Source organism: Gobius niger (assembly GCF_951799975.1).
Source record: "Gobius niger genome assembly, chromosome: 2".
Lineage (NCBI taxonomy): Eukaryota > Metazoa > Chordata > Actinopteri > Gobiiformes > Gobiidae > Gobius > Gobius niger.
The window spans coordinates 22,292,747-22,306,100 of record NC_136853.1 but is presented as its reverse complement, the minus strand read 5'-3'; the positions used below and the strand labels follow the sequence as shown (position 1 = coordinate 22,306,100).

General features: G+C 41.0%; 1 protein-coding gene across 1 annotated transcript in view; it reads right to left on the bottom strand.

The window, feature by feature from the left end:
• Window positions 1-13,354, bottom strand: part of ntng2b (netrin g2b) — a 57,504-nt gene that overhangs the window by 39,203 nt on the left and 4,947 nt on the right. Inside the window, exon 3 of the mRNA XM_079551925.1 lies at window positions 9,334-9,977. Within this exon, the coding sequence (XP_079408051.1) occupies window positions 9,334-9,977 (644 nt within the window). The remainder of the gene's footprint in view (window positions 1-9,333; window positions 9,978-13,354) is intronic.

The window sequence follows — 13,354 nt, the reverse complement described above, 5'->3', positions numbered from 1 at the left end:
AAATAATAGTAAAAAAGTATTTTAAAAGTCGGCGCAATAGGAACCACTGAACAGACAAAGGCATGTTGTGTGTAATTCTAGAGCAAGCGTGCAGGGAGATGCTCAGTGAGTGGATCAGCCAGGGGACAAGGGTTAATATAATTATCCACTAAAACCTTGGGACTGAGAACATCATTAGTCAGAGAGGAACAAATCTGTTGAATTGCAGGGTGCAGGCTCACACCCAGAGCGGAGGTGTCAACAAGGGTGGGCCAAAGGCTGCCAGAATATTGAAGATAGAACTTAACAATAATAAAAGCAAAGTAAATAAAATGACAGCATAAAAAGTGAGGATTTGAAAAATACTGTAATTTGTATTTGCCTAATATTATCCCTGACAAAAATAAGGTTCAACATCTGGGGATTTTCTCTGGTCTCTATGTAGACCCTGCAAAGACCTGAAACGATCCCATTCAATTTACAATGTCATAAAGGCAACCTACTTTTCACCACTTCGTAGACAGAAAATTGGGGTTAGTAATTTGGCCTCACAGCATGAAGGTGCTGAGTGAGTTCTACAATCACAGAGGGACTGTTTTGGTTAAATAAACGTCTATCAAATAAAGTATAAAGTATAAAAACTAGTAGTATACTTTATATGGCGGTGCCCTCAGCCGCAGCGGCTCAGGACAACATCTGAACGCAATTTTGTGACAAATGACTAATAATGCACTTACTTACTTCAAAGTGTGGGAGTTAGTTAGATTTCTATTGCTCATGTGAGCTCTGTAGTTCATATAGGCCAAATTACACCTCGGCTGAACTTTGCTATTGCTTTAATAAGTACAGTTATACAGTTGGGATCAAATGAAGACCAATAAAGTCTCCCCGATGCACCTTTTGAGTCCTGAGCTTTGCATTTAATATGTCTGGAGTGCAACTACAATATTAACACGTAATTAATCTGAGGGGGACAGTAAGGTGATGTCTATAGTGTTTTACATAAAATCTCTAATAGCATTAATAACAGAGAGAAAACAAGAGTAAAGGAAGGACATTTGATCTTGGTGCATGTGCTGGCACTTTAAGTTGTTGACAGTGTTAAGTTTAACTTCTGGTCTAATAAGAGAGAGTATCATGAATATTATTGAGTTTAAAGGGGTTTAAAATGTAAAAAAAAAAAAAAAAGAGCTAAATTGTTCCTGTGAATTAGTGTGTATTAATGTGTAAGACAGAGCACGTGCATGTGAATCTAAATCTAAGTTAACATTATGTGCTTCACAGCTAGAAGGTCACGGGTTCCATCCTTGGACGGGGCCTTTCTCTGTGGAGTTTGCATGTTCTTCCTGTGTGTAGGAATCCTTTGTGTACTCCGGTTTCCCCGACCACTAAAAGCATGTACAACAGGGATGAGCAATATGTGTGAATGAATGAATGAATTCTGTCAGTCTCCCCCAGAGGAAACTGAAGCTACAGTACATACGTAACTCACCACTGTGTGTGGAGTGAATGAAGAACAAATCTCGGACACAAAGTGAAGCGCGTGATTGAAAAAGTGCGATACAAATAAACTTCCTAAATAACCAATATCTTAATCAGAGCAACGGATACGGCAGATCAGTGGTTCTCCATCTGTGTTGTACAGCTGGTGGTTCTTAGGTTTCTTCAGATGGTTCTCCAGGTCATCTGAGAGTCTATACTTTATTCATTTTAATTAGAGAAGATTTAATTCATGTTTTAGTAATGCATTTTGTTGTGTTTCTTATGTCCAGCTTAGACATAATTTAGTCCAATATAGGTTTATACTGTCTTTTATTTCAGACATTTTTAGACCTGATTGGACTTCAACCTCGGACCGGTCGTACTTGAGGTGTGAAAAATTTCAGAACCACTGGTACTGCACCCATCCTTCGGTGCCAGTGGACATGCCAGGGACAGTGGACAGCCCAGTGTAGCATCCAGGGAGGTTGTTTTAGATTATTGTACATGTTTTAGCTTGTGAAGAAATGACCGGCTAATATGGCGTGAAAACATGACACAAGACCTCTATCTGGGCGTGGATGACAAAAAGCTGCCAGTGATAGCAACAGAAATAATGCTATTCATGTTGATAAGGCCAGTATGGTATCTGCATTCTGAATACCTCACTCCCACAATAACATTTCGCTAATTACGGTAGCTGACTAAAAACAACTGTGGTTCCCAGGGCAATCCTCTCCCCACCACGTCCCCCTTCTTGCAATTCCCAGCATGCTTTTCAGCTTAAAAGAGTATGTGTCTAGAGAATCGCCCTTTTGCCAGATGCTGGTTAGGCACAGCACAGAGGAGCTTGTGGGAAGAGAATCTTTATTGTATTTGTGAATTTAAAAGGATATGGGCTTGGGGGTTGGAAGGGTAAAAAAGAAAAATCTATTAGAAGAAGCGCAGTGGGGGAAAGGATTGGTGAAACAAAAGAGTGAGGATAAAGGCGGAACTGCTGACTGTAACATCCCCACCTTCTGAGGGAAAATAAACTATGATTATCAAATCAGTTACAACCATTGTGTCATAAATCATTGCATATGAGAGGACAATGACACTTCCCTCATTGCGTTCTGCATGCCTTTCTTTTCTAAGCAGCACTCATGAATGATTTAAAAAGTGATCTGTTTCCAGGCGTCAGCGGCATCGCCGGGAGATGGCTCAAAATGGGAGGAGTCTCAGAGCAAGTAGGAGGGGCCAGATGAATAAAGCCTAGATTTCCTCACATGGTGTTTCTTTCATAAGGACTTCTTTTTAACCCATAAAATGATTGTGACTAAGGGTTAAATAATGTAGTGGGATTGTGTGTGTGTGTGTGTGTGTGTGTGCACGTTTATGTGTGCGCGCACTACAGAATAATATTTATTGAGCTCCTCACATCATTCATCACAAAATCACACACCCGAGCTAGTCCCATGAAACCTCAAGTTAATCCATCATCTGCCTTCCTTTTCTCTCCTCTCACTCTCTTCCCTGCTCCCGTGCCTTCCATCCACTCACCTTCACTCCGCGAAGGACGAATAATAGGAAAAAAAAGTTGGCATTATTAACAACAGTGGTGACAGTTAGCAAAGTCAAATTCACAGAAGCAGCAGAGAAACACTGGAGGCTGCAATCAGCGAGAAGTGAATTAACACTTTCTCCAGACCTGTCGTGTTCATTCATGCCTCTGTTACAACACACATGGTGGACCCTCATACAGACACATTTAGACTCATTAGCCTTCCCCACTGACGCCGCTCAACCTCGAAAAGTACAGCTCAGGGTCAGACCGGGTTAATGCGAGCAGGTAATGAATGACTTGTAGGACCTGTACAGTAATGATTAAAAAAAAACATTCAGTTTGTGTTAGTGGAACATATTTGGACAGGTGTAGCGGGGTAATGGGCCAAGCAGGGCAAAACAATCAAACCCTATCTACACTGTATCCCCTGAGGTCTGGTTTTTAGCCAAAAAATAATCAAGCAAGAACATTGGGACCGGAAAAAAAAAAATCAGATGCCAAAGGGTTCAGATAATTGTTCTGTGGTGAAGACACGGAAAGTTATGAAAGAAAAACAAGGCACTCTTTTTTAACAAATATAGAGAAAAAATAGAGAATTTCCATCAGTGTCTAAACATTATTGGGTTTAATATTTATTATTATTTTATCATTTGTTGTTTTACCTCAATTTACAGATTTGAAGCTGTTTTCGTTTAAAATGTAATTGCTTTATTTTATAGGGCAAGTGACTATTTTTGGTAATTTTCACACACTTAACGTAATTTTCACACACTTAACATATGTCCCCTGCTGCACATCAGTACGGTAAAGAAGTCTTCACTCAGCCAATCAGAAGAGCTCACCCGACATCACAGATCCCACCTCTGTGGCATTTGACCAATCAGCAGAGACCGGTCATGCTCTCAACTTCCTGTTTTCTCTGAAGTCTGAAAAAGACCCAAGTCTGGCTAAATTCATGGTATATTTCTTTACATAACTTGAAAACTAACCTTGACAAGTTGATGAAACTTACACTTTTATTGGTGAAAAATTGTGCTAAGTGATGATGTATGTGTTGGTTTTGGAGGACGTAGTGAAGTAAGTGAAATTACAGCATGAAAAAGGCAGGCACCATATTTGATCATACCCCCTGTTCACTTAAATCTGAAGTTAATTACTTTTGTCCATATTTGGACATGCCCCTTACACTTATACTTACAGTATTTTCTTGACAAAAGAACCAATAAACCCTTGGACTATGTTTTTATTTTACCAAAGGTTATTTTTAGTAAATATTTTAGGCAAACAATATTGGAAGTGACTGGCCCCGCCCTCTGCCCCTAGAGCACAAGCCAGTGTTCATTTCGTCAAAGTGATATTTTTGACGACTAAAATTGGACTAAAACTAAATTAAAAGTTTCTCATGAGACTAAAACTATGACTAAAATGTCCAGATATGTTAGTCGACTAAAATGAGACTAAATAAAAATGAAAAGGAGAGACTAAAATCAGCCAAACTTCTATTGACAGTCTGAAAGAGCCTCATATCATTTAAATTCACTGCCAAAGGATCAGCTCTGAGCTTTGTTCATGTGGGAGAAGCTCCATTAAGTTGAGGACCTTGATTAAATATGATTATAATGAATATTATTAATGCAAAGTCGACTAAATTATAGTCTTAAATTTAGTCGACTAAATCGACATGCAATTTTAGTCGACTAAAACTACACTAAAATTGAAACGTTTTTTTTTTTTAAACTAAATCTCGACTACAATTAAATTACAGTTTAGTCAAAAGACTAAGACTAAAACTAAGATAAAATATGTTGTCAAAATTAACACTGGCACAAGCACATTACAAAAGCTCTTGCCTATGACAGTGTGATCATTAAAACATCAATATCACAAAACACAACGTCTCCTGAGTAACAGCACCCCGAGACCTGGAAGTACTTTTAGTTCATTTACCCCTTAAAGGGCAAGGACCCAAATATGGTAACTTTTTTGACATTGAATTTTCCCCATGATAATGAAACATTTTGAAAAACAGAAATAAACTTGTCTTATGTCCCCCAATAACAAGGGACTAGAAGGCAAGTTGGTCATTTTATGCTCACTACTGCCACCTCAGGTCTTAGGCGTAACTGCAGGTTCTATATTAAGCTCATGCATGACGGCACTTTGGACCCGAAGTAACACGTTTTTGAGCGACGGTGCAGGATTTTAGAGGCAGTTGTGGTGAACAGGTCTGAGCTCATTCTACACATTAGGACATGGAGGAACATGTAGGGGGAGGAAAATACTTAATTTTATGCTTTTTAAGCTCCGTATAGTCCCTTTAAGTTGAAATTATTTATTTCATTTATTTTAAGTATTTCAATGAGTGCCCTATAAAGGCATAACATGCATTCATTTGCTTTAATTTGAAAGTAATTATACTAAATAGAAGTAAAATTATATATATATTAAAAAAAAAAATTGCAACAAAACTGCAACAAAAATATTACTAGGCCTACTACTAATAATATATATAGTGTAGGATTGAAGGTAAAAGTAACTGCTCTCACTGATTAACAGTCACAAAAGTCGTGTTCTTTGAATGCATGTGGACAGTTGTGCGTGAGAAGATGCATGAGGAGATGGAGCATTTAAAGCAGTGCACACATTAGCTCAGTCAGCAGGGGGCCAGGACGGCACAGAGGAACACACACTCAGTAGATAGATGGAGATAGATGAGTCAAACAACATGACTGAAGAAACTCGCTGCATTTCATTAGCTAGCTTCTGGCCTGTTTTCTAGCAGCCTTATGTGAACTCAGATGTGGGAATGTAGAAAGTAATTAGCTGATGGAGACAGAGTTTGGGCCTTGAACAAGTCTAGGCTTATCATGTGTAATTCAGGCTAACAGACTGGAGCATTAAGTGTCAAAAATCCAAACGATAAAAACATATGATCATTATTGGTGCTTCCAAAGTGTTTCTACTTATTTGGCCAAAGTAATGCAAAAAGTGTAATTGAGACGTCGTTTTTGATCCAAAATGTGATCTGTCTTTCCCCCGTTTCGCCTGAGTAAACGGATGCTGAAACTGCATAGTTGGCTGCTCTAAATGTCATTCTTCTCACATCATCCAATCAGATCAGATCAAGTTGGGCCGAGCGCTCACCATTGATAAGAGAAATATGATGCAAAGTCGGCCGGCCCCATCTCAGCTTTGAGCCTAATCCACTTAGTTAGCTCTTCCTGAGCATTCAGCCTTCCCTTTATTTTATTATGAAGACCAAGCATACGACCTGCTGCTTATTTCATTAAAAAAGCCCAATCCATGACCCCAAGTCTCATCCATAACCGTGGAGGGGCTAAGGTTCAGTGTGCTTCTCAGCAATGGACCTGAGGGATGGGATGGTGTGGACAGTGGCGGCTGTGGATGAATCAGGATGAATCTAAAGGCACACTTTAGAACTGGAACTCCCCAGTCAATGTGAATTTACTGATCTAAATGATGACAGCCGATACTGCTGCCTTAGCTGCATCTAAAAGCTTAAAATGATGTGCTCTCATTGCCGTTGCTTATACTTTGCCTAAGCATAGAAGAGTATTACAATTCACCTCAGCAGAACCTTTCCTATAAATCTATTCCAAATCATGCCTCTGTCGTACCTTTGTCCTTGAACTACAGCTTTTCCTTATTTTATTTGCCCCATATATATATATAACTGTAATATAACTGTTTCATTGCATGCATACGTATGATTTTATATGGCATCAGAACTTATCGGCCGGCTCGTTGCTTTATTGTTGTAAGGGCAGTGTCTTAGTGGTCAAAAAATAAAATAAAAACACACATAAAACAATGCCTGACTCAGACTTTCCGTGGCAAACAAATCAAATGAATGGAATCAATAGATAAGTGTAATCCAGACGCCCAAAGGTTAAGAAATGCAATACGGACAGGAAGTGACAATCCTTTGCCCATAGACACCACTGGCATTTCTCATTACATTGCAGTTGTGACCAGTTCTTTTAGCACTTGCTCTCATAAAATAAAAATCCCATTTAACTGTGGAACTGTCGCTCAGTCACCAGTAGAGCGGAGTATTCATTATTCAGATTTTCAGCATTGGAAATCCCAATATGTTTCTGAGGGCAAGACCAGATGAGACGAAATTCCGCAGCCTTTTGTTCAGGGAACATTGACTAATCGTTCCGCTCCCCGAATCAATTTCCCGAGCGTGAGCATCAGACACTCTTTATTGTACTGTACGTTGAGGACCCCCGACCAGAATCACCTAATACCCCCGCTGGCCGCCCAGAATAACGTATTGATTAGCGATTATGTTACAGTAGGTGTGGGTGGCAGGGGCGGAAGATGCACTGGCCTCAGTCATCTCCTCAGGGCTAAATTTGGCTCGGCTATTACGAGATCCGGTTCTGTCACTTGTAGCGGCCACATGTCATCGGCTCTACACCTGTGTGGTGACGCGCAAATATTTGAGACAAATGTGCAAAATAAAATAAGTTGATGTGGTCCCCATGCAGCCCATATATACACGGTGGGAAGTGGTGCTACAGTAATTATGCAAATGTAGAAGGATATATAAAGGATTTGCTATGGTGACTCCCCCCCTCTTTTTACCAATGCCTGCTGGCTGCTCTGCTTTATGCCCAAGACACTACGCGCCGCCATTGCTGTAGTAACTCCATATTGCCGCTAGTCTCCCATTGAAAAGCATTGGACTTTAGGCATGTTAAAAACAACTTTAATGCCTGGTTTCTAATTTATAAACACTTTCTATGGCGAGATATTCCTCCAGAGAAAACGCTGGGTTAGTCACAATGAAAGAAACCAGAATTTTAGAAATCTCGTACTTAATGAGGCTCGGACTGTTAGCATTGGAGCTGCGCGAGCTACTCGTCACACAAGGGCGGAGTCTACAGTGAAGATCCCGCCCTTATGCCCTTTTTAGGAACATGCTTCGTCAGAGCTGGGGAGGCGGAGTCTGCAAATCCGCCATGATTTCCCCCTCGAACGTGGTCATTATGGTAAACGAGGAGGAGTGAGCAGAAGCTGTCCATTATATATACAGTCTATGCTTTTTAACCTCGGTTAACAAAAGCTTTTTGATTTTCCTTTGACTGTGCACTGGTGTAATTAATTAAATAAAACATATATATACATTTTGAGTGTCGCCGGTTTGGTTTTGGCAATGAGCTACAAAATGTATAATAATGACCATTTTTTGTGTTGTTATGATATTTATACAATGAAATGCAACACAATGTTTTGGCGACTGAAAGAAAGCGCACACATTCCTTATCATATAAAATAAAAATGACTCTGCCTATTGAAGTTCTATGGCGCTATTGGATGCCCCCTCAGTGATCCTCTGCTGAGCCTGAAAAGTGACTGTGATCAATACCTGCAGGCTCTTTTCACACAGCACCACAGGGATGTTTGTTTGTGTGTGTGCTGTGTCAGCGTTCACTCAGGACTTCATCAAACACCGACCCTGCGCTCCAGCCTCTGCTCTCATCTCCAGCGCTCCCTCATTTCCCCCTCTTTATTTCACCCGTGGCCCTGTCCACACACGCTCATCACTCCATCCCTCCTTCCATTCTGGGCCGTCCCAACAAGCATGTTAAATACCATTGAAATGTCAGCCGGCCTTATCGATTGGAATAATAATTCTGAAAGGTGCGAGAGATGGCTTGTTGATGCTAAGCAGGCGTGTGATGGCCCGGAGCATCCTTCACTGTCACAAACTTGCCATGTAAGGCTTTCCGGCTCCCCTGGCAGGGTGCGCGAACGCCGGCTTACGTTGGACCACTGAGGGCCTGTATTTGTGCCATTAATCATTGGCCCGCGAGGATCCACTCCGACAGAGACAGGGTCATTGTAGCGCCCTCAGATCACACTGCCTGTGCGAGCGCGTCGGGCCTGCTGTCACCTGCCTCCTTTCTTTATCTGTCACATTTCACTGTAAATTGATTGGTTTGAATCTTGACACTGGGGCTAAAGAATAATTAAAACAATACTCTTTTAAAATACCCATAGGTCATTTGCCTCTACTCTTTCTGAAACCCGAGAAGAAAGTCATGAATGGTGCCTTTTAGAACGCAGGATAAATGCCACAAAATATCAGTATAATGCCAAAAAGGAACATTCCAATGTGAACCCTCAAATCTGACAGTCTAAGTCATGTGCAAGGCTTAACCCGATGATTTTAATGAGAATAAATGAGTTTAAATGTAGATATATTGTTGATTCATCCACCTTATATGAAACCATTTGACGACAGCAGAGAGTTATAATGTGTCTGATCATGTATGCGACATGAGTGGGAGTCTGACCTGGCAGGGATGTCAATGTTGGAGATGGCGTAGAAGTATTTGAGCAGGTTGTCTCTCTGGACATAGGTGCCTCCGAGAGCAGGTCTCAAGAGCCTCAGCCTTAGGTTAGTGAAGGTGAAGAAGTCCCTCAGTCCTTTCATACTCTCCATGCGTGTGTACAGGTTGTCCATTTGTTGTAGTCGAAGTCCAGCGAACACAGCAAACCGTGCCCGCACCTCAAACTTGACGTTTTTCTCATTCTTGGAACCGACCCAGCGTGAATACAGTTCTGTGCAGATGACTCTGGTGATGTTGGTGGGGGTGAGGTCTCGCACTCGTTTGGGTTGCATGTTGAAGGCATCCAGACAGTCGTCAGCATAGTACTGGTAGGGCTGCCACGAGCGCCCGTGGTCCATGGACTTGTCCAGTACCATGATGGTGGGCCGGCCATACTCAAAGGTGATGTGCAGGTCGTCTGTCAACTCCAGGCTCTTGTTCCAGGAAAGAGTGATGTTGGCCAGCAGGGGCTCTGGATGGCGTCTCCATGTTACTGTCTGCCAGTAGGTGAGGAGGCCGTTGCGCTCACGGTCCTGCATCAGTTGCGGAGGGTGAGCAAGGTCTGGATTTGAGGCATCGCACTCGTCACTGCACAAGTATGGGTTTTCCTACAAAGACAAAAGACAAAACATGTAGAAAGATAAAGTACAGTAAACAAGATGGAAACTTATCCCCTTTTTCAACTAAATATTTTGCACCACCACCAAACTGCAAATGTGTGTAGTGTATGCATTTGTTAATGAGGACTGTCTTTACAGACTAGTATTCACCGACGGCTATGCCAGAGCTTAAAAGTAAACTTGCAGTACAACATAACAGGAAGTGTGAAGGTCAAGAGGATTGTGCATCATCTCTCTCTTTGCATAGACAGCAGAGTGCTGCTGTACTTTTAACTTTGGAGAATTGATCCTGTTGTTCTAGTGATGCCAAGACTTTCAAGTCTCTCCTCCTTTAGTCTTTGGGGGGGAGAACTCAACAGAATTATTCAGTCTTCAAAGACCACTGCACAGACCACTGTGGACACGTTGCAAACCCAAAAACACAGTTAGGCTTTGCCATATGTAAAATTAAGGCTTAATCAATCATCATGTTTTAATAAAATATTAAGTTTCCAACTTGGTCATCTACCTACTGCGTAATTTAATGTTTTCTTCTACATCATACATAGTCTCTCCATTGCAGACTGTAACTTATTCGCTTATGGTGCCAACAAATTCCTTTGCAGTTCAGTCTCTTGAATAGAGCCATTGGACTATAGCGTGTAGAAAATGAGCAGTCACTCAAAACCACTCCAGTGGGCTAATAACAAAAGCAAAAGTTACAATCCTGAGAGGATGACATTATAAATCATCTGAATTATGGCGAGATGGCGGAGGGGGAAAACTCCAAACATAAGCAAAGTGTGAGCTGGTGCTGAGGAAAGCTGTATGGAAGTGTACTGTTCAGGATCATAACGCATGTGAAGACAGCAGTGAAACCGAAGTACCTCTAAAAAGTGCAGATAATTTGTCTTTTTGCACCGGGATATGACACAGCAGCATTGTTCTACTGTATATGTGATAACCCAATTATCTACAGCGCACAGCTCCAGACAAGACAACCACAGCACAAACTCACTTAGGTAGATAATCAGCTATGTTTATACACACAGCGGCCAATGGAAAAGATAATTAGACGAAGACAAAGCAGTGTAATAGTGGGAGATATTCAGCAGTGGATGCTACCATTTCTATTATTGTGGCATGAGGAGGATTACGACTTGTTCTGTGGTGACCGATAACCCATAAGCCCTTTGACTGTCAATTATGCACAGCACTTTCAATCTCTTATGCGTTTATTTTTTAGGATTCAAGACAAATACCTCATTTAAAACTGTCCCTTTGACCGTCACTAAGATGTCGGGTCAATTGCATTGATATGGCATGGTTCTCAAAATGTTGCACATCTTTGCAGTAAAACACAAGAGTCTTTTCTATTAAGGCATAATAAGTTGCTTGTCCGTGGTTTTGTTCTGGCTCAGCCAATAATCTGGTATAGACCATTTTGTTGATATTTATTTATTTGGCTGTCACTGAATCTCATTTAATGTCGGTGAAGACAATTCTTGGAAAGGCTACAATCACCCAATGATGAGCATTTTGAGTTGGCATTGTAATGCTGATTCTGCTGCTATTTCATGTCACTGGTCTAGATTTGATTTACCATCATGATTATTTTGTAAGGCTTTTTTCTGTGAATCCCTGCACAGATTTAAGTGCATTTGATTTAATTGCAATGCAATAATAGCCAAATAATTTACACGTCATGAACATATGAGGTAATATGTAGTAACAGAAGTCTTTAATCCACCAGGAAAACCTTATACAAGAGGTTATGTTAAAGCCTTTTGTGAGCCATGTCCTTCTTATCCAGCTCTGCCTCGTGCCCCAGCTCTGCCCTGGTCTGCTCTCCCCGCCAGGACACACACATGCTTTTACACATGCATACGCACACACACACACAGACACAAATCCCGGCCAACTGCTGCGGCAGGTGGCCTGCGCTGCTAAGCCCCTCCAGCAATTATCCTCGCTGGGATCCCGTCTCCACGACAACAGCCTCCATGATGATGCCCCAACCAAAAGTGACTCCTTGTTGTCATTTGAGGGATAACAATGTGTGTAACTAATAGGACAGTGAGTGAGGGCCTCATGCCATGGCCTCAAAGACAATGTGTAGTTAACGCTCCATAGATTGGATAATAATATCAAACACATCATTACCTTACACTTTATTGGTTAGAAAATGCTATGATGGTTTACATTATGTACCCACATGGAAGTAATATGTTTTGCATTATTATTATTATTATTATTATTATTATTATTATTATTATTATTATTATTATTATTATTATTATTATTATATATTATTATATATATTATTATTATTATTTGTATTTTTTATTTTTATTATTACTATTGTGAAACCACCTCCTAGTGCCTTCTGTGTGAGCAACAACTCTGTGTCCCCAAATATTTCCCGTTGTCCGGCTCTGGCTCGCCTCATCATTTCTCTCCACATATAGAAGTTTCTAGGTTATATTGCTAGCAAGGGGAATAAAGGAAGGAACACACTCGCAACGCAATTTATTTTGTTTGGGAGTAACATCAAATGAAATGACCCTCCCATTAAAAAGGCCACAGAGGGGACCAGAGAAGGATATTGCTTTTTCACTTATAACAATAATCTTTTATTTTTGGGAGAGGCTTTTCTTACTCCATCTTACCGGCGGTGACTGAAGGCTCTAACTGGACATCCAAAGCCTTTGACCTAAGAGATACATGTATAGAATTACATGTTTCAAATCTGATTATCTGAAATGATGATCTGCTACTCAACGTAAAGCACATCCTCTCATTCAAGAACACTAAATGCGTTATAGACATGGACTATATGTGAGCGAGCGCTACTTTCAAAATGAAGCACAGGGGAGGATGCTCGAAAAACATCCTGTTAATTTGTAACTTCAGACGTCTATCTTTTTTTTGTCACTGTCAACACTGCGCATACAGTCTTGTACAACTATTCTCTCTTACAATTGTAACAAAAGATGTCACAAACCACAGCCGTTCTAAGGACTCTTGACAGGGTGTCACCTGAGTCACTTGGTGCATGTGGAGACGGGTTGTTCACCATGAGCTGTTTAAGCTCCTGCAGCCAATCCTTCTTAGTCTCACCTCAGCCAAGGATAAATCTCACTTATAGCTATCCTCATGATCTGCCAACATTTCTAAACACTCTGATCACTTTCAACTGTGTCCTAACGGGGATGTGAGCCACACCATTACATCATCGCTCTCTCCCTTTGCTGCTGTTTCATCGCTGGCTCAGTTGCAATATTCTGCCGCCTTTGTCTTTCCGCTCCTTCTGTTCAAAACATGCACTTCCCTGATAGACCCACACTCACCTCTGGGGATGTATTGCATGATGTTATTCACATTGC